Here is a 26221-nt window from a genome sequence, read left to right as displayed (position 1 = left end):
TATACACAGCAGTTGTTGCTGACAGCGTGGAGGAATATACTCCTAGGGAAAATTCTGCTATGTCTCGTGTCTATTCGAAGTAACTCCATTGACCTTGGTGGAACTTGGAGGGGGAGGGGATGTTACGCTGATTCACTTAAAGTTTTTTTTTTTTTTCAGTTTCTCACCAGATCAGAAAAATAAAAAATAAATGGTCTCAGAAGAAAATCCACCTGAAACTAAATTGGAAACCCCCCAACATGCTATTTTAACCATTTTTCATTTAGTTTCTCAGGATGGCTTTTGATCCAAACCAAAATTTGTGCAGTTTTTTGTTTAGTTTAGTTTTTCGGTGGTTTTTTATCCTTTTTTTGTTTGTTTGTTTGTTTGTTTGTTTTGGTTATAAAAATATTGCTAAATTTCAAAACAAAACGTCCTTCTGTGAAGCATTTTGAGGCTTAGGTGTCCGATGTCACCCCCAGCCCCTAGCACCCAGGTTAATTGATCTGAAAAAAATGTCCTGCTGACAAATGGCAGTGGGCCGATGGGAAGACGGACGAACAAACTCTTCCTGAAGTTCCAGATTTTGGATGGAAACCAAGTCTCGCTTGCACAAGTGGGTTATGCAATGAAGGCACCGATGCCAGGATCCCTGCTGGCCGTGTATATAACCGCGCTCGCCGCGGGCAGAGCTGTATCACGGGAGAAGGGCAGGGTAGCGGAGGAGGCTCCTAGCCATGGATCTCCTTGGAGCCGTCACCCTTTTCCTGGTCATCTGTCTCTCCTGCCTTGTCCTCCTCTCGACCTGGAGGCAAATGCAAGGACGGGGCAATATGCCCCCAGGGCCCACCCCGCTGCCCCTCATCGGTAACCTGCTGCAGGTGGACACCAAGGACATGCGCAAGTCGCTGATGAAGGTGCGTGGGAGTTTCGTGGGACGTCCAGGGACTCCCTGGGGGCCTGTCCCCGGCTGACTGTGCCCATCGACGGCCCCTCATCTCAGACCCCATCATTCTTTAGCAGCTTTATTAATACTTCACAACAAGTTCAACGCAGGGTACCTATGGGGTAGGGGACTGTGTGGTGGGAGGATGGCTGGGGGGAATCAGAGGCTGCTGTGCTGGGGGGGAGGGGCACCAGGGTGGTGCGGGCTGGAGGGGAAGCGCAGGGATGTAGGGGGAGGGTTAGAGAGCGGGGTGGGACAGGGCTTGATGTGGAGGGGAGAGGTGCAAAGGTTGGGGGGCATTGGTAGGGGCAGACGGTACCAGATGGTGAGGAGGAGGATGGGCTGGGTGGGTGCGTGGGAAGTGAAAGGTGGTGGGCTGGAGGGTTGTCAGGGAGGGAAAGGAACGGGGAGAGGGTGATGGGTGGATGGGTGCGGTGGGGGAAGGGTTGGTATAGGGACGGGAGGAGCGGCCGGTGGGGAAGGGATGCTCTGTGTGGGGCAAAGAGGGGCAGGGGGCGCATCTGTGTGTCCCTGATGCTCCGTCCCCACATCCCACGGCATCTCCGTATCCACGGCAGATCAGCGAGCGCTATGGCCCTGTCTCCACCGTCCACCTGGGCCCCCGGCGAGTGGTGGTGCTGTGCGGATACCAGGTGGTGAAGGAGGCCCTGCTGGACCAGGCTGAGGAGTTCAGCGGGCGCGGGGAACAAGCCACCTTCGACTGGATCTACCAGGGCTATGGTCAGTGGCGTCTGTGGGAGGGGGACGCAGAGGGGGCAGCTCCTGGCCGGGGCTGCAGCTGGTGCCAATCTTGTGGTTCATCCACTCAGTGCCAACCTGCTCCAGCTGGGGACGTGGCCAAAAGCTTGGGGCAGAAGCTGGGCCGGTTCCAGCAATCGCGAAAATATTTGCTGTCTTTATGCAGCCACCGACCAAAGCAGGGAGCAGCCTCCGACCTATGAGATACACAGAGACAGATCCAATGCTCAGCTCCACCAGGCTACATACGGGGAACGTCTCAGCTCTGTCGCCAATCCGTGGAGCGGATGTAAATTCAATTTTCGGGGGGGGAAGGGGAAAGGGAATTTCTCATTTTGATGGGGGAAAAAGAAAAATGTCATTTAAAAATATCCCCCTCCCCACTTTTCATTGGGTGTTTCGTGCTTGCTTTCCTCCCCAGCCCCAAAGGAAATACCTCAACAAAGTTTCGAAACTCAGGGAGGGCATTTTTCAACTTTTGAGACCTCGATGAACGTTGACAGTTCAGGGAGGGGAAAAAAGTGACAAGTTTCTAGGCCATTTTGGTACAGTTCCTATTCCCCCAGCCCCCGGAGGCTGATTGCATTGTGCTGCCATCTCCTCCACCCCACACTGGTCCTTGCACTCTTTTCCTCATCTCAGGATTTGCCTTCAGCAGCGGGGAAAGAGCAAAGCAGCTACGCCAATTCTCCATAATCACACTGAGGAATTTCGGGATGGGAAAGAGAAGCATCGAGGAACGGATCCTGGAGGAGGCTCATTTCCTGCTGGAAGCCTTGAGGGGCACGAAAGGTTTGTCAGTTTCGTATTCCAGTGGTGCCAGGGCCTCATGAGTCAGGGACCGGATCACCCCAGCTGGCCTGAGCCGGCAGCCGTAGGGTCATTGGAATCAATAGGGACAGACCTGGAGCTGGAGTTAATCAGCCATAACTCCATCGTCTTCCACACCGATTCGTTCAGCAGGGGGTTGATCCCAAAGTGTCTTGCAAAGGAGGTTGGGAGCATTAGCCCATTTTGCAGGAGGGGAAACTGAGGCACAGAATGGCGCCATGCCTGGACCAAGGTCACCCCACAGGCCAGCGCTTAGGGCACGAGCCAGGCATTCAGGAGACTTCGGTTTAAAGCCCCGCTCTACCACGGCCTCTCTGTCCTGCCTAAAAGCAGAGGGATGGGAGAATGAATAGGGTGAAGATTGTGCGGTGCTGAGACGTTCTGGTGATGGGCACCAGCGAGTGGCAGAGCCATGCACAGGGTTGGTGGCTCATGGGCAGCAGTCCGCTGTCCACCTGTAGGCTTTGTGGAACTCTTGCCCCAGGGCAGAGCCCACAGGCACAAGCTAGCCACAATCTAGGAGAGATGGTCCGTGGCCCAGCCACCCAGCTAAGATATGCGCCCCAACACGGGTTGCACCCCCTAGGTCTGCCCTTTGACCCCACCTACCTCCTGAGCCGCACGGTGTCCAATGTCATCAGCTCTGTCGTCTTTGGGGACCGGTTCGACTACGAGGACAAGGAGTTCCTCTCCCTGCTCTACATGATCACGGAGAGCTTCCGCTTCACCGCCACGGCCTGGGGGCAGGTATGCCAGGGATCCCGCAGCTGGGGGAGGGAGCGCCCCAGGCCACATCCCACAGCCATGAGACATGCCTGCTGCGGGCTGTGGGGATCGGGAGGCAGCACTGATTAGCTAGGGGAATGGAGGGAGCTGGGAGCGCGGCGAAGAGGATAACCTGGGACCTGCGGTGATTGGTGTGAAATAAAAAGATAAATGGGAGTGTGGGGGGATGGATAGATGGTGTGAATGGACAGAGCTAGCTAGAGGAGTGTGTGTGGGGATGGAGGGAGGATGGATGGACAGATCGGCTCTCAACCCCAGCCCATGTTCTGAGGGGTCTTTGCTCTCTGCTGCCCTCCCAGCTCTACGACATGTTCTCGGGCACCATGCGCTACCTGCCTGGCCCCCAGCATGCAGCTTTCAAGCAGCTGGCGGGACTGGAGAAGTTCATTGAGAGGAAGGTGAAGGCGAACCAGGAGACCCTGGACCCCAACGCCCCTCGGGATTTCATTGACAGCTTCCTGATCAAAATGCAGCAGGTACCGGCAGGGGGGTGGCGGCAGTAATATGAGAGAATGGCTCAGCGTGGTCAGCATCAGGCTGGCAAGACCAAACTGACTCATTTGTAACCAGGAGTTCAACTTGGAACGGGAGCAGTTTAGGCCTCAAGCCTTCCAGGGCAAAGATGTGAAACCCCACAGAGAGTGGAAAACAACAGGCATGGACAAAAGGTGCAGGGCTGGAACTCAGGAGATCAGGGCCCTGACACTGACCCACTGTGTGGCCTTAGTCAAATCACAGCATCGCTCTGTACCTCAGTTTCCCCCTCTATCTGATTTTGCTGGATAGCCATCCTCTCAGATGGTAAGCTGCTTGGAGCAGGGATTGTCTCACACTCTTATCACCTGGCCCAAAAGGGACTGTGATTTCGGCTGGTTTTGTGCAGCTCCCAGCACTAATGAGCGTTGGTCCCGGTTGGCGTCGATGCAGTGCAATGGAGTCAAGGCCGGATTCCGATCTCAGTCACACTCTGGAGTTCTCTCATCCTGCTTTTTTTCCCCTGTTCTTTTAAAGGAAAAAGAAAATCCTTCCTCGGAGTTTTTCCTGAAGAACATTGTAATGACCACGTTCGACATCTTCTTTGCTGGGACGGAGACGGTCAGCACCACCCTGCGCTACGGCTTCCTCATCCTGCTGAAATACCCAGAGATAGAAGGTAACTGGAAAGGGAGACCAGGAAACACTAGGGGCCAGATTCTCACCTGGTGTGAATCAGCCTGGCTCTGCTGAGTTCAGTGGAGATTCCCCCATTTACACCAGCTCCAGATGGGGCCGGACATTTACACACCAGCAGTAAGCTTGAAAAGGGAACAGGATCCTGTTGGTTTCACTCCATCGTGATTCAAAGGCAGCCAGCACTCCAGCAATGCCGGGTTAGCCAGTCACATGCTGCTATTTCAGATTCAGATTCTTGGGGCTGGATTCAGATCTCAGCTCCCCCAGGTCAATCCAGCGTCACCCCATGAATGCAATGGGGGCAGGGCCAGATTCTAATCTCAGTTCCCCCGGGGCCAATCTGGATTCACTGAGGGGCCCCCTTTGAGCTCTGCTGACGTCTCTGCAGCAAAGATCCATGAGGAGATAGACCGGGTGATCGGGAGGAACCGCGCCCCAAATATGGAGGACCGGAGCCGAATGCCCTACACCGACGCTGTCATCCATGAGTTCCAGAGGTTCTGTGACATCATCCCCCTGGGACTGGCGCGCCGGGTGACCAGGGACACCCAGTTCCGGGGATATACCATTCCCAAGGTACAGCTCCTGGCGCCTCTATCTCCCTGTGTATCTCCCACACCATCCCCAGGCTTGTAGGGCAGAGCATTGCCATAGTAGCTGCCTTCTGCAAAGAAGCCACGTGGTGCAGCAGCAGAGTGGTGACCCAATGCTCAGGACACCTGGGTTCTCTACCTGCTCTGGAAAGTTGTGTGGTCTAGTGGGCAAGGCGCTGATGCTTGTGCAAGCTGCTCTTTGTTCCCATCTCTGGTGCAGGACTTTGGGTAGTCGCTTTCCCTCCCACCCTTTGTCTGGGTCCCATTCCTAGCTCTGCCATTGACTCATCTTGTGCATAACTCTATGCCTCACTTTCCCCCATCTGCCTAATTAGCATACATACAGTTCATGAGCCGCCTTCTGTCTATTTAGACTGGAAGCACTTAGGGGGCAGGGACTGCCTCTCACTCTGACTGGCCAGCGCCCGGCACGACGGGGGCCTGATCTCAGCAGGAGGCTCCTGTAACATACTTAATAACAATCTATAGATGAGGAGAAGTATTCTCTAGTTCAATCTTAATAGAGCCAGGAGGTATGCGCTGTATAGTGTATGGGCTAGAGCCCTGTCTGGTGTTTCTCAGCATAGGTCCATCAGTGGGGGGCTGTGTATGTCCTGTATTATTATTATTTTCTGTTTGTATTCCCAGAGGGTCTAGAAGCCCCACACACGGATCAGGACCCCACTGTGCTCGGTGCTGTACAAACACAGAACAAAAATAAACTGCCCCATAGAGCTTAGCATCTAAGTCAGGAGTTCTCAAACTTTTTTTGCTGGGATCTCCTCTGAAAATAGTTCAGGCTGTGATGACCCTCCCCCTATTCCTTTCCTCCCCCCCCCCCCCCAATACCATGCCACCCTTACTTCTGCGCTTCTGCTGGAGGCAGTGTTATCTTCAGAGCACCCAGTCAGCAGCTGCTGCTCTCCGACCACTCCGCTCCAAAAGGGCTCTGGTTATCAGTCATGCATGGAGCTGACAGTCACAGCCATGGCATGTGCAGGAGCTGACAGCTCACGACTCCTCCATAATAACCTCACAACCCCTTGAGGGGTCCCGACCCCCAGTTTGAGAACCCCTGGTTTAGTGGTTAGAATGAGGAATCAGGGCTCCTGGCTTCTGTTCCCAGCTCTGGGGAGGAGCATTGTGCAGTAGATAGAGCAGAGGGCGTTGGGAGACACAAGGCATGAATCTTGGATTCCAGCCTCTCCAGGCCACTTGAATTTTGCTATTTGCTTGTATTGCAAATTCCTCCCATGGTCAGAAATGACACTGAACTGTGCCCACCAAAGGGCTAAAATGGTCCTGTGGATCATCCGTGTTTAATCACGGCTGTTTATCACCTTCTCTTCCACCAGGGGACCGAAGTGTACCCGATGCTGGGATCCGTGCTCTATGACCCCACGCAATTCAGCAACCCCGATACCTTCGACCCCAGACATTTCTTGGATGGCAACGGCCAGCTTAAGAAGAGCGAAGCCTTTGTGCCCTTCTCCATAGGTACGAACCCGCCAACAGAGCTCAGGTCAGGAGCAGCGAGATCTAGCCTGTCTCAGCCATCCAGCTACCAGAGCTTGCCCTGCTGAGTGGAATATGAGGCCAGATCCTCAGCTGGTGTAAATCAGCTTCACTCCATTGGAGCCACTGGGGCCAGATCCCTAGCGAGTGCAAGTGGCTGTCATTCCATTGGGGTCAGTGCAGCCGTTCACACGTACGCTCAGGGTTAGGTGTGCGCTGAAGCACCTTGCTGAATCTGGGTCTTGTATTGTGAGCTCTTTGGGGCAGGGACCATCTATCCCCATGGGTCTGTCCAAGGCCTAGCACAATGGTGCCCTGATCTCGGGCAGGACCTACACACACCTCTGGAATATTATCCTTAGTATCAGCTCTGTGCCATGGAACGGGAAGTATCTTGGTTTCTCTTCTCGTCTCTGAATGTTTTGGCTTGCTGCTTCCCGCTAGTGGATACAAGTATCCCAATGGCGTGATATGGGGTACTCCTGCCCAGGGCACAGAGGGGAATATGGAGTAGGAGCAGACAGGTGACATTACCTCTGTATTGATGAGAGACACCTTTATTGGGACACTGTGTCCAGTTCTGGTGTCCGCACTTGCAAAAGGGTGTCGACAAATTGGGAAGGGTTCGGAGAAGAGCAATGGGCTTCCTCTGAGGTCTGGAAAACCTGCCTTACAGAAAGAGACTCAAGGAGTCCAATGAAGAGACGGTTCAGAGGTGACTTGATCCCAGTCTATAAGCACCTACTGGGAGAGAACTGGTTTCTGACTGTGACGCTGGGTCTCTCTCAAGGCTTGCAGCTTGATTGCTTTATCTGATTGTGAATCACTCATTCTGCCTAACTTTAACCTTTAACACTCTCAATATCAAATTTTAAAATTTAGAGCAGCAGGAGGTTCTGATCCAAAACCCAAATGTTCTGGTTCTATGGATCCTGCCGACTACGCCACTGTGACCCGTCCGTGCCTAGGGTAGCCACCTGACAATGCCAAGGTCAGGGCAGGCTGCAAAAGGAGAGCAGATTCTCCCAGCACTGGTGGGTGACACTGAAGTCAGACTTCCCAACCAGCCACAAACAGAGCTTCTGATTTCCCCACACTGGTTATCAAGGAGTCAAAATACAAATATACACAGCCCCCTTTACTGCATTTCAGTCTCTGACTCCCAATCAGCCACTAGGTCCAGTAAAGAGACCAGTTATTTAAAACTCTACGCTCTTTACCAAAAAGATTTCTCCTCACCCCAAAGGGTCAGCCACAGTACCAGATCAATACAAGTTTGGATCTTACCCAAAGTACCACGCTGCCAGCCAATCCTTTAGTAACTAAAACTAAAGGTTTATTATGAAAGGAAAGAAACAAACTATAAGAGAAGTGTTAAAGGATTAAAGCAATCAGACTAATACAATTGATTTGAAAGTCCATATATATCAGGTTTCTAGTAGAATTGTGGAGTTTGCAGGCTTATATAGTCCCTCCGGTGTACATCCAGTACCTGGATAGGTCTGAGTCCTTTGTTTCACAGCTTCAGTTCAGTTTTAGATGAGTTGATCCAAAGGTAGGCTGAAGACTGAAGACTGAAAACATAATGGATTTGGGGCAGCTGCCTTTTATGTCCTTTGGCCTTTACAATGCTGTTTGTGGGCATTTACAGGAATAAAATGGAGTCCAGAGTCACATGAGTAAGTCCTGGTGACTCATCAGGTATATCCCTGGCTTCTCCCCCTGGGCCCCTTGTACCTGTGAATTTCTTAATGGGCCATTAAGCAGGCTAGTGCTGCAGCCATCCTGTCTTGGGTGTCGCCCAGAAACACAGTACAATATGAAATACAGATAAAACATATCCATAACCTCCATTACACACATAACACGTGAACATAAACATTATCCTCTTACTTAGCACATTATAACCTTTCTAATGGTACCTGACATGGCATATCTCACATAAATTATTATGATTCTGACGTATTGATGTTAAGAAATATAATAAATGCCCCTCCAATCCAGCCAACGTCACACCCCCAACGCAAGATTGGTGTAGGAAGGAGTAATCAGAGCTCCTGAATACACCTCAAGCACCCCCTAATTCAACCAGAGTCACACTGCCGGCAGAGGGCTCCTTAATCTAGCAAAGGCAGAACCAGGTCCAAAGACTGGAAACTGAAGCTTGATAAATTGAAACTAGAAATGAAGTGGCAATTTTTAACATTGAGGATAAATAGCCATCGGAACAGCGTCCCAGGGAACGAGGTGTATTCTCCCTCGCTTGGCCTCTTCAGATCAAGACTGGCGGCCAGTTTAGAAGAGAGGCTTTAATGAAACCGAGACGATTGGCTCAGCAGCGGGAGTAACCGAATGAAACTCTCCGGCATGTGCAATGCTGAGGTCAGACTAAATGATCATAATGATCCCTTCAGGCCTTAATATCCCCATCCCGAGTGTCTTATTTCTCTGTCCTCCTTGGTCCTTGCAGTTCATCCTCAGTCAGTATCATTAAACAGAGCAGGGGGAATTTTCTCCCCTGTTATTTGCCCAGCTGCCATGCTCAGAGCTTTAACGAAGTCAGTGACTGACTGTCGCTCAAAGACCCACCTCATTTGCCTCTTCTAGCGTAAGAATATCATTTAGATCTTCAGATGACCTGTGCCCAATTTCCCTACAATCAACACTGCCAGAGTGCTGGTTCCCGACTGGGGCAAAATTTGGACAGTGGGTGAGACACCCCACCCAGATTCTCGGCTGCCTCTTGAGCCCTTCTCTGGCCGTAACATTACGCCTCCTTTGTGTTCTCTCCTAGGGAAAAGGTATTGTTTCGGGGAGCAGCTGGCACGCATGGAGCTCTTCCTCCTCCTCACCAGCATCCTGCAGAACTTCCGCTTCCGATCTCCCATTGACCCCAAAGATATTGACATCTCCCCGAAGCTGGTTGGGTATGCCACCATTCCCCGCAGCTACGAGATCTGCCTCGTCCCGCTCTAGCAGCCCCTTGGAAACAGACGAGACTTTTCGGGGCAACCTTGGGGAGGGAGAAACACGAAAGAATCAGCCCTTTATTGGACGGAGAACTGAGCCTATCAAAAAAGGAGCCAAGAGGGAGCATTGCTTGTGGGAATCTGTCTGTGGGAATTTGCCACATAGGGCTAGATGATAATTTGGATTTCCCTGCTGCACAAGGGAATCAGAGCTCCCCTGACACCTTTACATTGTCACCCCAGTCCTTGGCCTGGGATGCTCCAAGAACCTAGTCAATGAGCCAGAGCACCACACTGCTTCGCAATCACACTGAACAACTGCTTGTTGATAGTACTAGGAGACTTCCATAGCAACTTTTAACCCAGTGCCCTGCTCTTTTGACTGAGTAAACAATGTACGAACCGTGACAGCCAGGGAGATACTAGCCGGGAAAGCGATGAATAAACAGCAAATGCCTGACTGTTCCTTCCTTTGATGAACGACGCTGGGACTTTGGGCCTTTTCACCAAGCTGGTCACTGGAGGTTTTCAAGAACAGGTTGGACAAACAGCTGTCAGGGCTGGTCTAGGTTCACTTGGTCCTGCCTCAGCGCAGGAGCTGGGCTAGATGACCTCTTGAGGTCCCTTCCAGCCTTACATTCCCATGCTTTTAGGCTGGTGTGACTCAATGTGGTGGCAGGGCTGGATGGACTGGAAGGTTCTTAAGAGGTTTAGAAGCAGACAGAGCGTGGTATGGGCAGGTATCAGGTGCAGGGCTTGTCTTGGATGAATTTGAGGATCTGAAAACTGTGCTAGCATCTGGGGATGTTATGACTGTTAGCCAAGATGGTCTGGGATGCAGCTCCATGTTCCAGGAGTCCCTGAAACTTCAGCTGCCAGAGGCTGGGACTGGACAATCACTTGAAATTGCCCTGTTCTGTTCATGCCTTCTGAAGAAGCGGGCACTGGCCACTGTCGGAAGTCAGGATCCTGGGCTAGATGGACCATTGGTCTGACCCAGTCTGGCTGTTCTTATTACGGACAAAGCTGGGTCAAGTGGGAGAGCTGGGTGACTAAGAATGAATGAAAAGATAGAGCCACGTTTCTGCTTGTGATTGTCCACTGACTGGCCTCTTGTGTGGTCACTTTCACCAGTGCACTACAGAAGAGTCAAATGTTGCACACTTCAGAAAAGTCAAACGTTGGGCTCGCTTGGTCCCGGGTGTATGCGATGACTAGAGCTGAGTGAAAACTGAAAAATCTGTTAGTTTCAATCTGAAACTGAATTGTTTTTACCAGAGTGAAAAAAAAAAGGGGGGTGAGGGTTGAATCAAAAAAGAACCCAAAATGAAAAACCAAAATTAAATGAAATTGGGGGAAAGAGGGTGGTTTCATTTACTTTTTCAAGGTTATTTTCCATCCAGAATGAAAGTTTTCCAGTTTTTCACTTTCTTTGCTTTCAGTTGGCTTTTATCCTTTTGGTTTGTTGGCTTTCTTTAAATAAATATACTCCATTTCCAAACAAAATGAAAAGCCAGAACATTTAGTTTTGAAAGGATCAACAACTGTTGTGAGGGGGAAAAAATCCATTTTTTTTTTCAGACCAACCTATTTGTTGAATTTGACCCAAGTTCATGGACAGTTTTGGTGCCTCCAACTCTGCATTTTTTGGCAAATTCAATATTCACCGAGAAAATTTCGCCCACATCTAAAGACGACCCCAGGCCCAAAGCAGGGGAGAATCGACACCAGAGGGTGTCACATAGATTCATCCATGGTATTTTTTTTAACACAGCTCATTCACAAGCGAAGGACACACGGTGAACTCGTGCGTCAGACACCTCCACAGACACATTAGCAAAGGTTCAGAGGTTGAGTGGCAACGAGTGTTCATGGAAACTGACTTCCAAAGACATGCCAATCTCTGCACACGTGTTGGCAGCAGATGACACCGGCCTTTGGCCAGCAGGGATTGAACAGTCAGTTTGATCAATTTGAACAGTGAAGACCCAGAAAATCATGAGGCTTCGTGATGCAGAAATCATGCACTTTGCACATGACATAGGCCAGTGGTTTTTCAACCTTTTTTTTCATTTGCGAACCCCTAAAAAATTTCGAGTGGAGGTGCAGACCCCTTTGGAAATCTCAGACATAGACTATGGACCACAGGTTGAAAACCACTGACATAGGGCAAAAGTCAGCTGGTGCTGCTACTGTATAGCAACAAAACCCCCTGAAGTCCATGGCCTGATTCACAGTTACCCCATTCCTGCGACTGGGGCAGGAACAGGGTGTTAAAGGGGTTTAAGCTCCCTTTGTGTCTCTTTGTGTTAGTTAGGGTAGCCCTGAGGCTGCTCTAATTCATGTCCTGCCCCCTATGGGTCCCGGGGAGCAGAGAATAGCCACAGCACTGTGTCCTGTTGCCATGCCCTTGATCTGATTCTATGCCAAGGGCCAGGAGCAGTGCCCTTACAATAGCTTCTCACTGGCCATGGTGACTCCTGTATGGCGGGGGAATTCTCAGGTGCTGTTTCCTCCACTTTATGCCCCCTTTACACTGGTACAGAGGGACCCCAGGGTGACTGAGAATCAGACCCACTGGCTTAGGCTGTGACCTGAATTACCATGTAGGAGCAATTCCAGCCCAGGAGAAAAGAGAATCCTGTGTCTGGTTAGACTGGGAGCTTTTGGGGGCAGGGACTGTCTCTCACTCTGGGTCTGGGCAGTGCCTGGCACAACAGGACCCTGATCTCAGTCGGGGTCTGGGCAGCTTCAGGCACGATGGGGCCCTGATCTCTGTTGGGGTATGGGCAGCGCCCAGCCCGATTACACCTCTAGGAGTTAGAATAATAAGCCCAATAAATGAGAACATTAAATACACATATGTGAGACTTTTTGACCTCAAGGTCAAGCTGCGGGGCTGACATTATTTTTGGTGGCACCTGGGACGTGCTCGAGGAGGTACCCAGGGCTGGGAGGCACCTTGCTACCATCTGCCCTTCCCTTGTCTGTGCCCGCTGGGGTTTGACGTTCCTCCCCTGCAATTCAAACCGGTGTGTAACTGTGTCACCCCAATTCTTCGCTCCTGGGCCCCAACTTACCCCGCCTTGCCGCTGTGAACCACCCACTCCTTGGTTGGCCCACGCCCAGTCTCCTGTGTGTAATTGGTTCCTCGGCTAGTGAAGGAGCGCTCTGGCCAGCCACTCATGGGATCAACCCCCAGCGAACACCCCCAGTCCTAGATGCAACCCCGGGAAGTGCCGTCTAGCAGGGTTCAGTGCTGCACACTGCACCCTCAAGCTAATTTACATTTGTCCGTCAATTTATCAAAGAAATTGATATGCACCAGCTCTGTCCCTCTAAGGGAGGGCTCTGCACACACTCAATCCACATGCACCGTTTTAGATAAGACAAACTATTACGTTTATTGATTACAATAAGATTTTAAGTGACGCTAAATCAGATTATGAATAAGTCAAGGAGTTAATCACAATTAACAAAAAGATAAGTCACATCTTAACCTAAGATGAATGTGTCAGTCTGTATTCAGCTTGCCAGACAGGCTGGGTGCGATGCCTCTTGAAACCAGGCCCTCGCTCCCTGTGGGTAGATTCTCAGTCTTTGGTGTTGCTTAGAAGATGGATTCCAGGGGAGCCAAGAGACAAAGACACCTCAGCTTTTAACAAGTTTCCCCAACACCCCCTGGGGTCAGGTGATCGGCCCTGTCCGGCAACGGGCATGATTTCTTCCACTTGAGCCAAAGGGCTCACAGGTGCTTAGGCCAGTCCATTGTTTGTGTATGCATGCCTCTGCGGGGCGTGGAAACACAGCCTTGTGTTCGTCTGCATCTATTCAAGCCACGTGAGACACCCATTTGGGGATATGACACAGCAGAGTTTCAGATCTGTACATACGTGTGACATTGCAGGAAACATGCTACCAGAACAATAATGTTCAGTGTGCCATGAGCATTTCAAAAACACCTCCCATGGCATACTTTGCATCGGACAATACACAGTTACACTGTAAGGGTGAACATGACTGATACACAAATCACACCATAAGGGTGTACATGGGGTACAGACTCGGTCTGAATAGAGACTGGGAGTGGCTAGCCCACTACAAAAAATAATGTTCCCTCTCTTTACAGTCACACCTTCTCATCAGCTGTTGTGAACAGCCTCATCCACCCTGATTGTGTTAACCTCGTTAACACTGCCCTCCTCGCTGCGAGGTAACTCACCCATCCTTGCATGTGCATATTTACCTCCCAAAGTGAAGTTTCCGCTTCATGCATCCGATGAAGTGGGTTTCTGCCCACAAAAGCTTATGTCCAAATAAATTTGCTAGTCTTTAAGGTGCCACAGAATTCTCGCTGTTTTGCTAAAAACAGACTAACACGGCTACCCCGCTGGAACTCGTGGGGTACAGCATGTCACATGGGGGTCAGCACGAGGGCTGCCCTCCAAGCCCTGCTGGCTCTCTCCAAATTAGCGATAGGCACGTGCTCACCTGTGAGCCCTCCGAGCGGCTCCCTGGCATGTCCTGCCCCCCCTACTATAGAAAAGGAATGTTATGCCATTGTCTGGACCATAAAACAGCTTCAACCCTATTTGTATAACAGGAAGTTTACTGTGGTCAGTGATCACGCTGCATTGGTGTGATTACACAAAGCCAAAGGGACCAATTCCAGGCGACTCGGTTGGAGTTTAGCCTTACAGGAATGTGATATGAACATAGTTCACATCAAAGGTAAAGAGAATTTTGTAGCTGATGCACTGTCAAGACTGGGGGGTCCCTGAGGTGTATTCAGGAGCTCTGATTACTCCCTTCTACACCAGTCTCGCGTTGGGGGTGTCACGCTGGCTGGATTGAGGAGGGGGCATTTGTCATATTCGTTAACATCAGTGTGTCAAAATCGTAATAATTCATGTGAGATATGCCATGTCAGGTACCGTCAGAAAGGCTGTAATGTGCTAAGTAAAATGATAATGCTCAGGTTCATGTGTTATATATGTAATGGAAGCTATGGACATATCTGATGTATCTGCGTTTCAAACTGTGCTGAATAAGATACCGCCCAGACAGGACGGTGGCAGAACAATGTCCCGCTTAATGGCCCATCGAAACGTTCACAGATGCAAGGGGCCCGGGGAAGGAACTAGTGACATACCTGAGGAGTCACCAGGACTTGCTCATGTGACTCTGAACTTCGTTCTGGTGCCTGTAAAATTCCACAGGACGGCATGGCCAGGGCCAGGAGGTATATAAGGTGGTGGCCTGGGAAACCATTTTGGTTTTTGTTCCTGTTCAGCTACAGACACATACCTGCCTCTGGAACAATTCACTTGCAACTGAACCGAAGGACTAAGACCCATCCAGATACTGGATGTATGCCAGAGGAACTGTACAAACTCCACAATTCTTCTAGAAACCTGATGTGTATGGACTTTCAAATCTTTTGTATGTATCTAATTGCTTTAATCCTTTAACATTTCTCTTATGGTTTCTTTCTTTCTTTTTATAATACACCTTTAGTTTTAGTTACTAAAGGACTGGCTGGCAGCATGGTATTTTGGATAAGATCCAAACTGATATTGATCTGGTGCTGTGGCTGACCCCTTGGGGTCAGAGGGAACCTTTTTAGTAAAGAGCAGAGAGTTTTAAATAACTGGTCTCTTTACTGGACCTAGTGTCTGATTGGGAGCCAGAGACTGAAATGCAGTAAAGCGGGCTGTGTGTATTTGTGTGCTGGCTTCTTGATAACCAGTCTGGGGGAATCAGAAGCACAGTTGGTGGCTGGTTGGGAAGTCTGACTTCAGTGTCACCCACCAGTGCTAGGAGAATCTGCTCTCCTTTTGCAGCCTACCCTGACCTTGGCATTATCAGGTGGCTGCCCTGGGCACGGGACAGGTCACAGGGTGGAGTGTGAGTTAGAGCAGCCCAAAGGCTGATGTAATGGGCACCAGGGCCAGACAGGGACCAGAAGACAGGGAGGGCAAAGGGCTTATAGCCAGTCACCCCTTGCCAGCCCCAGCCATTCAAACCACCCCATAGCATTGGCTAAGTAGGCAGAATGCTCAAGGCAGAGTGACTTGAATCATCTACTCCCCCTGCACCCTGGGCATTGCCGCTGCCCCCCAGGAATCAACACTCCCATCAGAGCTGGAATCTCACAGACACAGCATCCCACACTGAGATGCCAGCCAAGATCAGGGCCCCTTTGTACCAGGTGCTGTGCAGACCCTGACTGAGATCAGGGCCTGGTTGTGCCAGGTGTTGGCTAGACACTGCAGGAGAAAGCCCCTGCTCTGAAGAGCTTGGTCTGACTAGAGAAAGGATGGAGCATTGTGGCCGTGTTACAGATGGGGAAACTGAGGAAGCAGGCAGTGACTTGTGCAAGGTGACACAGCAGGTCACTGGCAGAGCTGAGGATAGAGGCCAGGAGACCTGATTCCGAGCCCCCTGCTGTAGATACTAGACCCAGAACCCAGGAATCCTGACACCCATCGCCTGCTCTAACTACTAGACAACACTCCCTCTCATAGTTAGAACCCAGGAGCTCTGGCTGCCAGCTTCCCTGCCCCTTGATCTAACACACTAGATTCTGCTGCACATCCAGAGCCAGGGTCCTGGCTCCCAGCACCCCTGCTCTAATGCACTAGTCCTCACTCCCCTCCCAGAGCTGATGCTAGAACCCAGGAGTCCTGGCACCCAGGCCAGGCCACGACCACTGGAGTACAGTGTACTTAAGACTATGACTGAAATTTACATGGAGCCTGGTGAAGGGAGGCCAGAAAACCCCTTCCGAGGTGAGTCTGAGACAGACCATCCCAACAGACCGAGGCTAAATCCGGGGATGGCTGCAAGGACCCACCTCCGTCAGCGCCGGAGGAGGCAGAGCTGGTAGCGCGGCGGCACTTTCCCTAAATTGCTCACGTCGGGGACCAGGCTGAGCCGCGAGGGGTCGACAGGAGAGCTCAGGACAAAGCGCTGCAGGACGGCGGTGAAGAAAAGGAAGAGCTCCATGCGGGCCAGGCTCTCACCCAGGCAGACCCGCTTCCCTAAGTGAGAACAAATTATTAGCCTTGACGGGCTGGGCTGGGCAATCACGGTACGACCTAGGCGGCTGGAGCTGCTGCCAACTCAGCCCTGGTGTTTCCCTGTAATCCCCTCCCGCCTGGGCTAGAGCCGAGTTCCACTGGGGCTGGTAACCCGCCCACTTGGCAGTGTGGACGCAGGATAGAGCTGTCAGCTGCTCACAGTCCTCCAGCGCCTTCTCCCCATACACACGCTAAAGGACAGGCAAGTTCACCCACCATTCGCTGGGGCAGAATCAGAGCGGCTCTGCTCACCGCAGCGTTAAACCACTGGATCTGCCCCCCCCCCCCGTGGTCCTGGCAACACACATGGTTAAGCACGGCACCAGTGGGGACACAGTCACCCCGGTGGCTGCTCACACCTGGGCTAGGCTAACCTTGGGGCTCAGACCCAGGTGCCTATCAGCTGGAAATGCTCTGCACTGAAGACAGACTCTAGGCCTGGGGGAGCTGTCCTCAGCTGACACAGATCAGGCTGGGTCCACAGAGGCCATCATGCTGGCAGGTGCTACCAGCCGGCGAGTCTTTATTCCAAAGACAATCACAGAGCTCGTTAAAGTCAACGGCTGTGCTGAGTGCTAGGAGCAAACACGCCCCTCTTCCGTAGGAAGGACAGCTAGAAACAACGGAGGGACCCCCCAAAATGCATAGCAGGTCAGTGCTCACCCTTCAGCCCTCACCCCTTGTCTACAGTGACTGGAACAGCTATTGAAGAATGGCTTGCCATGGGGATGCTTTGACTCAGTTTCCCTCTGTAGACAAGCCCTGAAAGGTTTCCTTCCCTGGTTGCAAATGCAGAGGCTAGGAGATGCATTGCAGGCTGTGTGTGTGTTGGAGGAGAACACCAGGAGAAGCAAAGAGAGACAGCTTCTTGGACACAGAGCCCACTGGAAAGGCAGACTATGGAATTTCTGAGCAAGGAAACTGCCTGTGGCTGTCTGTTTCTCCAGCGTTCAGGGAAACGGGACTCGGTGGGCATTCTCTATCAATAAACAAGAGGACAGACCTGACTCGCAACCATCGATTTCTCCTCCTCATGGAAACCAGCCAGTGATTGGCTAAACTGCACTGACTTAAGGGGCAGCCAAAGACACGCCAAGAGCTGCCTGTGTCCAGTCTAGCCAAATGAAGGCTGCAGAGGGATCTGATTGCTCTGTATAAATACTTCAGGGGGGCTAAGCCCCCAGGAGAGAGAGGAGCTATTGAAGGCCAGGAACAAAGAGGGATGAACTGGCCAGGAATCAATAGAGGCTGGAAATGAGAAGAAAGTGAGAAGGGAGCCTCCCGGTTCCCCCTCCAGTCCTATGTTTCCGTGGGGCACCGGGGAGATATCTTAGCAAGAAGCCACCAGTAGAAAGTGTGAAAATTGAGCAAGACAGCTGGAATTTTCACAAGCCCCTAAAGAACCTGAGAGCAACAGCCTGAGTGAATGGGGACTCGTGCTCCTTAGCCACTCCCACCCACTTCCTATCACTTCCCCCTTCACCAGGGGCTCTGGGCTTCCCGAGCATTATAGGGAGGGAAAGCACTAGCCCCATTTTACAGTCAAGTAAACAGAGGGGCCGAGATGGGCAGGATTTGCCGGGCCGGCTGGAGCAGAGCGAGGGACTGAGCCCAGCGCTCCTTGACAACAGACATAGAGAAGTACACACCTGCAGAAAAGGGCATGAAAGCGTTCTGTTTCTGAAAGCACCCGTTCGCATCCAGGAACCTCTCGGGGATGAAATCCTCAGGGTTTCTATGTTCTTCTGGGTCAAAATGCACAGTGTTCAGCAGGGGATAGACGTACGTCCCCTGGGAAAGCACCAGAAAAACAGAATTAGTCGCTGGGATGCTGCCTGTTGGAGCTGAATTTGCTGCATGTCCTTAGTCCTGAGGAAAAGCCATATCAATGCAGACAGCTTTAGCAGCCTAGGCAGAGGGCCATGTTTAGCTCTCATCTCCCCAGTGTAAATCCAGAATCAACCAGTGAGTGCAATGGGGTCTGGGCTAGATTCTAATCTCAGCCCTCCCAGGGTCAATCCAGAGTCACCACTGATTGCAATAGGATCAGGGCTGGATTCAGATCTCAGCACCTGTGGGATCAATCCAGAGTCACCACCAATTGCAATGGGGTCAGGGATGGATTCGGATCTCAGCCCTCCCCCTCTCCACCCCGGGGCTATCACTGCTTTAGGAGTGCCTCGCTGATCATGGGAATCACACTGAAGGGAGTCAGAGCTCTGCTGAATCTCCCAGGTTGCCTCACCTTGGGGATGAGGTATTCCCGGAACCAGGTATCTCTGGTTGTCATGTGCGGGAGGCTCATGGGCAGGATATCGCTGAACCGCTGGATCTCGTGCAGCGTGGCATCTGTGTATGGCATCTTGTGCCTGTCGTCCATGGTGGGAATTCGCTCCCTCCCGATCACCGCATCAATTTCCTGATGGATTTTCGCTTGGAGGGGTGGGAGAGAGGGGAATCAACAGCCTCCAGCTTGGTCACAGCAGGGGCCTCGGGGTCAGACTCTCAGGGCGCTTCGCACACTGGGCTGTTAGTGGACTATAACGCAGGCTGAGCCTGGGAATCCTAGCAAAGGTCTCTGGGGACCCTGCCATTGGTAGGGAGCTGACAGCTGGGTATTTACGGCACTGTGGGACCAAATCCTCACCTGGCGGAAAGCGGTGTCATTTCCACTCATGACAGCTGGGCTCTCTCTTGGGTTTGTCCCAGTGGGGAATGGGGAAAGTTGGGGAAACTCGGCTATTGTTGAAAGCTGGGAAAAATGTTTCTTGCTGTTTTGAGGGCCACTTCTCCCCTTACCTTGCACCTGTGGGTATTTCAGTAGGATTAGGAAGCCATAGCGCAAGGTGGTGCTGATGGTCTCGGTCCCGGCGAAGAACAAATTGAAGGTGCCCATGACCAGATTCTCCAAGGAAAACTCAGTAGCTGGGTTCTGCTTCTCCTAGAGAACGGTATAAACATCACCAACCCGCCTAGCTCTTATCCAGCGCTTCCCTGCATGTCAGTGGCATTATCTCCTTTTAAATGGACACACAGAGGGCGAGGTGCCTTTCCCAACATCACCCAAGGAGTGGCAGACTGTATCCCGTCCCAAGCTCTATCCAATAGGCCATGCTGCCTCCCTGAAGGCCTGTTAGCGAAGGTACGAAATTCTAAGTGTCATGTCTCAAGGCTGGTCCAAGTATAAGATAACAACCTACTACTCCTGCCAGCGAATGGGCTTACTCCTTAAGCTCACGGAGTTGAGGTCTGAGCTGAAGGTTTGAAGTCAAAACCCTGCTGCCAAAAAATTAGAACATTTTTAGTTTTCTCTCATTTAGGGAAAAAAAAAAGAAGTTTCAAGGAAAGCAGGCGTTTCCCAAGGAAAGATTTGTGTCGTCAGAAACCGAATTTATTGCCAGAATAGAACATTTCAATGTGAAATTTTCAACCAACCCTAATAAAATCATAGAGTAGCTCCACAAGCAGAGGAAAGTTTTTCGGATGAAATTTTCACCCCAAAACACAGATTGGGGGTCAACTGAAACATGTAGCGAATTCATGGTGAATTTGCCAAATTGTTTCAGTCAGAAAAAAAAAATCTGAAAAACAAACATTTTGTTTGGACATTTTCAAAACACGGGGAAAAGGTGGGTTGGATAAGGCGGCACACAATTTGCAATCACTTTAAAGTACTCTAAGGAGATATACCATTGTTAATTACCTCCTCCATTTTAACCAAGAAGCAGTCGATGAAGTTCTGCGGGTCGTTAAGATCCACGGTCGCCTGCTGCATTTTGATTCTCTCTGAAATAAAGCTGATTATCTCCTGGGAGCATTTACTTCCCATGTGGTGAGGCCCAGGAATCTTCTCCAGGATGCCAGGGAAGGTATTGTACAGCTGTAAGGAAATCCGGCTATTTAATGAGACCAGATCTAGTTAGGGTAACATACTTGCAAAGTGGGTCACGTCCCTCGCTAGTGACTGCTCCACATGGAGGGTAACAACCTACTATGTCTGTTGATTCCTACTGTAAGGGGTCTATTAACCCCTTACTGAAACTGAGTGGGTCTTTTGGGTTGGCATCTCTTGAGGAAGCAGGACCCTGAAACAGACACAGCCTATGGGGCCAGTGGAGAGAGGCCAACTCAGGTCATCCTGATTGACAGGGCGGGCAGGCCAATGAGGGAGCCAGGAGGGCAGGGGGGAGGCCCTGTCCTCCCTGTGAGCTGGAACTGCATGCTTGTGTCTGTCTGGGCAGAGACTGGAGCCCAGTTAATGACAAAGCAGGCAGCAGCTGGAAGGCCAGAGAAGAGGCACAGGGAGCTGAGCTGAGCTGAGCTGAGCAACCCACAGCAGCAGAGCCAGAGGGACATCCCAGAGAGCCGAGCACAGCAGAGCCAAGCACAGCTGCACTGAGCAGAGCGGAGCAGGGGTTGGGGCTGGAGCCAGAGCCAGAGCCATCTGGAGTTGGGTGTGGTGAGCAGCTGGGGAGAGCGAGGGGGACCCTGGGTAGGGCCTGGTGCAGGGAGACGCCGCCAGCCGAGAGGCCTCGCAAGCCAGACTCAGAGGGGGATCGTGACCCCGACACGGGGGCTGACGCTGGGGAGAAGGGCTCCGTCCCTAGAGCCTGGGAGTGTGTGGCCACTGCCAGAGCAAGTGTCTGACTCTCTGCATCCCTGCAGCACAGCCAGGGCCTGGGCAGGGGCCTGCGACGTATGACACAGACTGTGAACCTCCCTGACACCCCAGAGATGCTGTGTGTGGTGCCCTGTGCCAGGGGCAGTGTTGGGTGTTTTCCTTTCTCCTCTTTTCTTATTTTGTATTTGGTGTTTGGTTGCTGTTTGTGTAATACATTGTATTGCTTTGCAGTGTATGCAATGATCAGTGGGTCAGGGAAGCGCCCAGTGCAGAGGTAGTACCCCAGAGTGGGGACACCCTAGCCCCTGCCCTAAGGGACCACGGCAAGATTAGGGGTTGAGCCCCAGGAATCCTGGGCCCAGCCTTGTCGGGGTTACAGGGACCCCACCACACAGGAGAGTGGGAGGGGAGCCCTCGAGGTCAGGTGGGCCTCTGGGTAAAGGGAGTGGAAGCAGGGACTCAAATCCTTTTGCTAGCCAACTCTACCGGGGTAGTGTATAAGCAAGGAAAGTTCCCCACAATAGCGGGCCCATTCCCCTGCTTACACTAGAACTGTCCCTTTCCTGCCAATGGTGGGGGTCTGTCCTCTGGTGCTTAAGTTTGTGGGTTCAGATCCTGCTGCTGCCCTATAGGGGAGGGTGTTACAGTAGCTCATTAGCTTTCTAGGTGTTGGATTGTCATAGACACACCGGTCCCAGCTAGATACCTTAGACAATGGTAATGGGTGCTTTGGCTGGATTTTGTTTAATAATTAGATCATCTTAAATTTCTGCAGCAAGCTCCACTTCACGTGCCTTTACAAATGTAACCTGAAATGCACAGGTATCATCTATCAGTGAAATCCAGCCAGCTCTGGGATGGAGCTTGGCAATTGTTTATACAAGGATTGCTCACCCAGCATTGAAATGCGACAGCTTCTGGGGTGGGGCGCACAGCAGCTGTTTATAACAAGGTCACCCACCCAGTGCTGTGATGCAGCTCCTTCTGAGATGAGGCATGGCAGCTGTTTACACAGGGATCACTTGCCCAGAGTTAAAATGCAGCCACATCAAGGCTGGAACATGGCAGCTGTTTAGCAACAACAGTTTAGGACAGGAAGTCAGGATGGGGAATTTTTGTACAAGGGATGGAGGGGAATTGTCACTAGCCAGAACTCTGGATTTATTCTCATTTCTGATCATTGTATGGTTCAATTCTGGATGCATGTTGGAAATTGACATGGAGGGGGTCAGAGTCCCTGCCAGCCATACCTGGGCTGAAGTTAAACCTGCGGCACGGAACCGCTTGAAAATGAGCTTGTTCAGGGCGATGAACTTCTCATCCTCGTAGTCAAACCGGTTCCCGAAGACAATGGAGCAGATGACGTTGGAGACAGCCCGGCTCAGGTTAAAGATGGGGTCAAAGGGTGCCCCTAGTGGAGAAGAAGGAAAGAGCAATGGGACCGGGCAAATGCTCTTGGCATATTGCAGGGGACAGAGAGACCCAAACTGCCCAGACCTTTGGTTTTCTGGAGCTCTTCCAGAAGACACTGCACCTCCTCCTGAATCCGCTCCTCGATGGATCTCTTCCCCATCCCAAAGTTCCTCAGCGTAGTAAGGGAGAATCGACGCAGTTGTTTCCACCGGTCTCCGTTGGCAAAAACAACCCCTGGCAAGCATACAATGGAGAAGCTTAGCGCTTTTCTGGAGCTGGATGGAAAATCAGGCTGTTCACATGCACACACACACACACAAAAAGAATCAGGCTATTTACACACAGAGAGAAAATCAGGCTGTTCGCACACACACATGCACACACACAGACAATCAGACTTATTCACACATGCGCACACACACAAAGAAAAACAGGCTACTCTCTCACACACACACACACACACAATTTTGCTTTCGTCAAAAATTTTGAGGTTTTGTTCAGAAAACCAAAATCTGAAGTGCTTCGATTCCTTACGCCACCTGATGCCTCACGGGAGAGGTAAGTGCAGTTAAGGAGCCTGGCCCATGAGTGCATGAGACTCCCAAACAACATCTCCCAGGGTGCATCTGGGTCCTGGTGAGGGGCAGGTGGCACCTCATGGCAGTTATATAGCTGTGGTGCATCATGGGAGATGTAGTCCAGCTAGGGAGCCTGGCCTGTAGAGGAGAAAGGGAGCATGAGGCACCTGAACCACGACTCCCATGAAGCACCACAGCAGCATTTCAGGGATCGGAATATTTTGGTTTTCAGTTATTTAGGGCTTGGGCAAGAAAACCAAAAGATTTCTGCAGAAAACAGACACTTTTCACAAAACGTTTTGTTTAATAAAAAACCCAATTGTCCTTTGAAGAACAATTTCAACAGGGAACTTTTGACCAGACCCATACTTTTCATTGGCTTAAAGTCATGAACTGCTAAAGAGATCTTCTTCACACAACATATAGTCCACCTGTGGAACTCACTGCCAGGGGATGTTGTGAAGGCCAAAAGTATAATGGGGTTCAACAAATAATGAGAGAAGATCATAGAGGACCAGGTCCATCAATGGCTATAAGCCAAAATGATCAGTGATGCAACCCCATGCTCTGGGTGTCCCTAAACCTCTGACTGCCAGAATCTGGGCCTGGATGATGGGGTGGATCACTTGATATTTGCCCTGTTCTGTTCATTTTCTTAACTTACCAAGGGGGGTGGATTCACCATCACGGGAGAGGCTTAAATTAAAATGGGCTGTTTTTTTCTAAAAGATCTGCTCTAGTGCAAACAGGAAGTAATTCGGGGAAGTTCTCTGGCCTGTGCCACGCAGGAGGTAAGACTAGATGATCACAATGGGTCCTTCTGGCCTTGGAATCTATGAATCAACACCCCAGCAGAGAAGCCAGCATCCATCCCAGCCAAGAAGTGCTACAGTTTCTATTTAGATTGTAAGCCCTTTGGGTCTGTTCGGGGTTTACACAATGCCTACGGCCGTGGCTGGGGCGCTGCAATGAACAGACAGATAAAATGACTTGCCTCAGTCAAGCAGTTGAGGTGAGAACAGAGCCCAGGTTACCTGGAGCCCAAACTGGGGCACCACCCCGCCCCACGACATCTCACTGCTGCCTTTGCTCTTGCGTCTGTGCAGCAGCCCATGGGATTCCATTGCAGGCGCCACACGTGGGGGACCGGGGAGGAGAACGCTCACCGTGCCCATTGAAATCCTTTGAGAACGCCGGGATCTCCGCGCGTCCACTGAACTGCTCAGCTTGGTCCACCAGGGCCTCCTTCACAGCCTTGTAGCCGCACAGCACCACGACCGGCCGGGAGCCCAGGTACACCGTGAGCACCGGCCCGTACCGCTTCCGCATCTGTGGAGAGGGAGGCCGAGACAAGGGGTTGCACTTCTGAGCACCCATCAGCGGAGGAGGGAGGGGGGCCTGGCCGTGCCTGCTCCATTTCCTGCCCTGCTGGACCAGAGCATGAAACGATGGCTGAACCTTCATACGCTAGAGCTAAACGGGCCCACCCACCCATCTCTTCCACTACGTACCCCTCTAGCCATCCCTCCTAACGACACCCCTCTAGCCGTCCATCCCTTCCTCCATCCATCCATCCTATTACCATCTATATCCAATGCTAATGGACTACGGACAATTGACACCCCCTAGGGGTCCGATCCCAGTGACTCAGGGGAGCAGGGCTGGTTTCCCCAGCTGGGGACCTGAACTCGACCTTCTTGAGGGATTTGATAACATCCTTTCTATCCAGCTGCAGGAAATTCCCCAGCAGGGGCAGAGGTGCGGGGCCCGGTGGCAGCTGCCCTCGGTGGTACGGCCTCTTCCATGCCACAGTGAGAACCATGCAGCAGAGGCAGAGGAGGAGGAGGAGGGACACCGACGCCGGCGAGGCCAGCTCCATTGGAGACGATCTGGCGGGTGGCGCCGGACAATAGAGCGCTGACCCAGGCAAGATGGCTGGTTTATAAGGGCAGCGTGGGCTGTTATGCAATCGTTTCTGATGCACTCAGGTGACTCATTAACCGGCTTTAGGTATGAATTTCTGCCACCGCAATGAAATTCCCCACAGAGCCCCGGCCCCAGCCAACCCCATCCCCAGGCGCTCTTTCCAGGGAAAAGTTGACTGCCTCCCCCTCTCAGCCTCATAGGGCACGTCTACCCTGCAAAAACACCCAGGGCAGCGAGTCTCAGAGCTGGGTCAACTGACTCAGGCTCCTGGGCTAAAAATAGCCACATAGACCTGGCCGCTTGGGCTGGAGTTCGGGGTCTGAGACCAGCCCCCTGAGACTTGCTGCACCGAGGGTTTCTTTTGCTGTGTAGATGCGCCTTGTGGGGTCCAAACTCACCCCACCCAGCCCAGGGTGCTCCTGCATGATTCAGACCTGGACCTCTAACCCCAGCACTGTGGACCTCGGGCCCGGTTCTCAGTTATTCCTGCTTTAGGGAGGTGGAGGAAGCTGGGCCTTTAAATTGCCTTTGTGCTTCTAATCACCTGGGCCATGGAGGAAGCTAGAGCAGCCCCAGGGCTGCTCTAACTCATGCTCTGCCCTCTCTAGGTCCTGGGGACAGAGAATAGCCACAGCACAGTGTGCTCCAGCCACACACACCCTAGCCTCCCCCACACACATACACTGGGAAGCGGGATCCTTACACCAGCTCTACACCATCTGGGGAGGTGCCTGCAAAGGGGAGCGGATTCTTAGGCCCAGGAGGTCCCAAGTAAGGCTGAGAACTGGAGCCTCTGTCCCTCTCTGCCCAGAGACCTGATGCACACTTGGATTGCTGCCATGCTCCAAGCTCTGGCCTATTCCCATGTCTCCTGCAGATCCTGTGACTCTCTTTTCACAGCGAGCTCCCTTGGGTTGGCTTCAGGCACCCCCTTCCAGATCTTTGCCCTCCTCCCTCCAGCTTCTAAGTGGTGCTAAGATCCAGCTGGCAGGGATCACTGGGCAAGAAGGCACTGGGCACGGGGTTATTAAAAAGTCACTGCACCTGGTA

General features: G+C 51.8%; 2 protein-coding genes across 5 annotated transcripts; one reads left to right on the top strand and one right to left on the bottom strand.

Annotated features, from left to right (window-relative positions):
- The first annotated feature begins 609 nt into the window (after nt 1-609).
- LOC137158759 (cytochrome P450 2A13-like) lies at nt 610-11046 on the top strand. The gene is made up of 9 exons (XM_067556622.1): nt 610-896; nt 1504-1666; nt 2327-2476; nt 3102-3262; nt 3601-3777; nt 4313-4454; nt 4863-5050; nt 6423-6564; nt 9377-11046. Exons 1-9 carry the CDS (start codon nt 717-719, stop codon nt 9556-9558), a joined length of 1485 nt encoding a protein of 494 aa, XP_067412723.1. The 5' UTR covers nt 610-716; the 3' UTR covers nt 9559-11046.
- A 1883-nt stretch (nt 11047-12929) lies between these two features.
- On the bottom strand, nt 12930-25136 carry LOC137158757 (cytochrome P450 2G1-like). 4 transcript variants are annotated; one of them, XM_067556617.1, is made up of 9 exons: nt 24939-25136; nt 24412-24574; nt 22752-22901; nt 22505-22665; nt 20337-20513; nt 19433-19574; nt 18879-19066; nt 18283-18424; nt 12930-16594 (listed from the first exon to the last, which is right to left on the bottom strand). In XM_067556617.1, exons 1-9 carry the CDS (start codon nt 25122-25124, stop codon nt 16413-16415), a joined length of 1491 nt encoding a protein of 496 aa, XP_067412718.1. In that variant the 5' UTR covers nt 25125-25136; the 3' UTR covers nt 12930-16412. The 4 variants fall into 4 exon arrangements, with proteins under 4 accessions (XP_067412718.1, XP_067412721.1, XP_067412719.1 ...); XM_067556620.1 differs by lacking the exon at nt 24939-25136 and adding an exon at nt 23207-23383 and having other exon boundaries at nt 24412-24545; XM_067556618.1 differs by lacking the exon at nt 24939-25136 and adding an exon at nt 23202-23383 and having other exon boundaries at nt 22505-22901; nt 24412-24550.
- Between the last annotated feature and the right edge of the window lie 1085 nt (nt 25137-26221).

Source organism: Emydura macquarii, unplaced genomic scaffold (genome assembly GCF_026122565.2).
Source record: "Emydura macquarii macquarii isolate MOO-44397 ecotype Brisbane River unplaced genomic scaffold, CSIRO-AGI_Emac_v2 contig_1790, whole genome shotgun sequence".
In the NCBI taxonomy this organism is placed as follows: domain Eukaryota; kingdom Metazoa; phylum Chordata; order Testudines; family Chelidae; genus Emydura; species Emydura macquarii.
The sequence above is the reverse complement of the archived record's forward strand: the minus strand, read 5'-3'. Positions and strand labels throughout refer to the sequence as shown.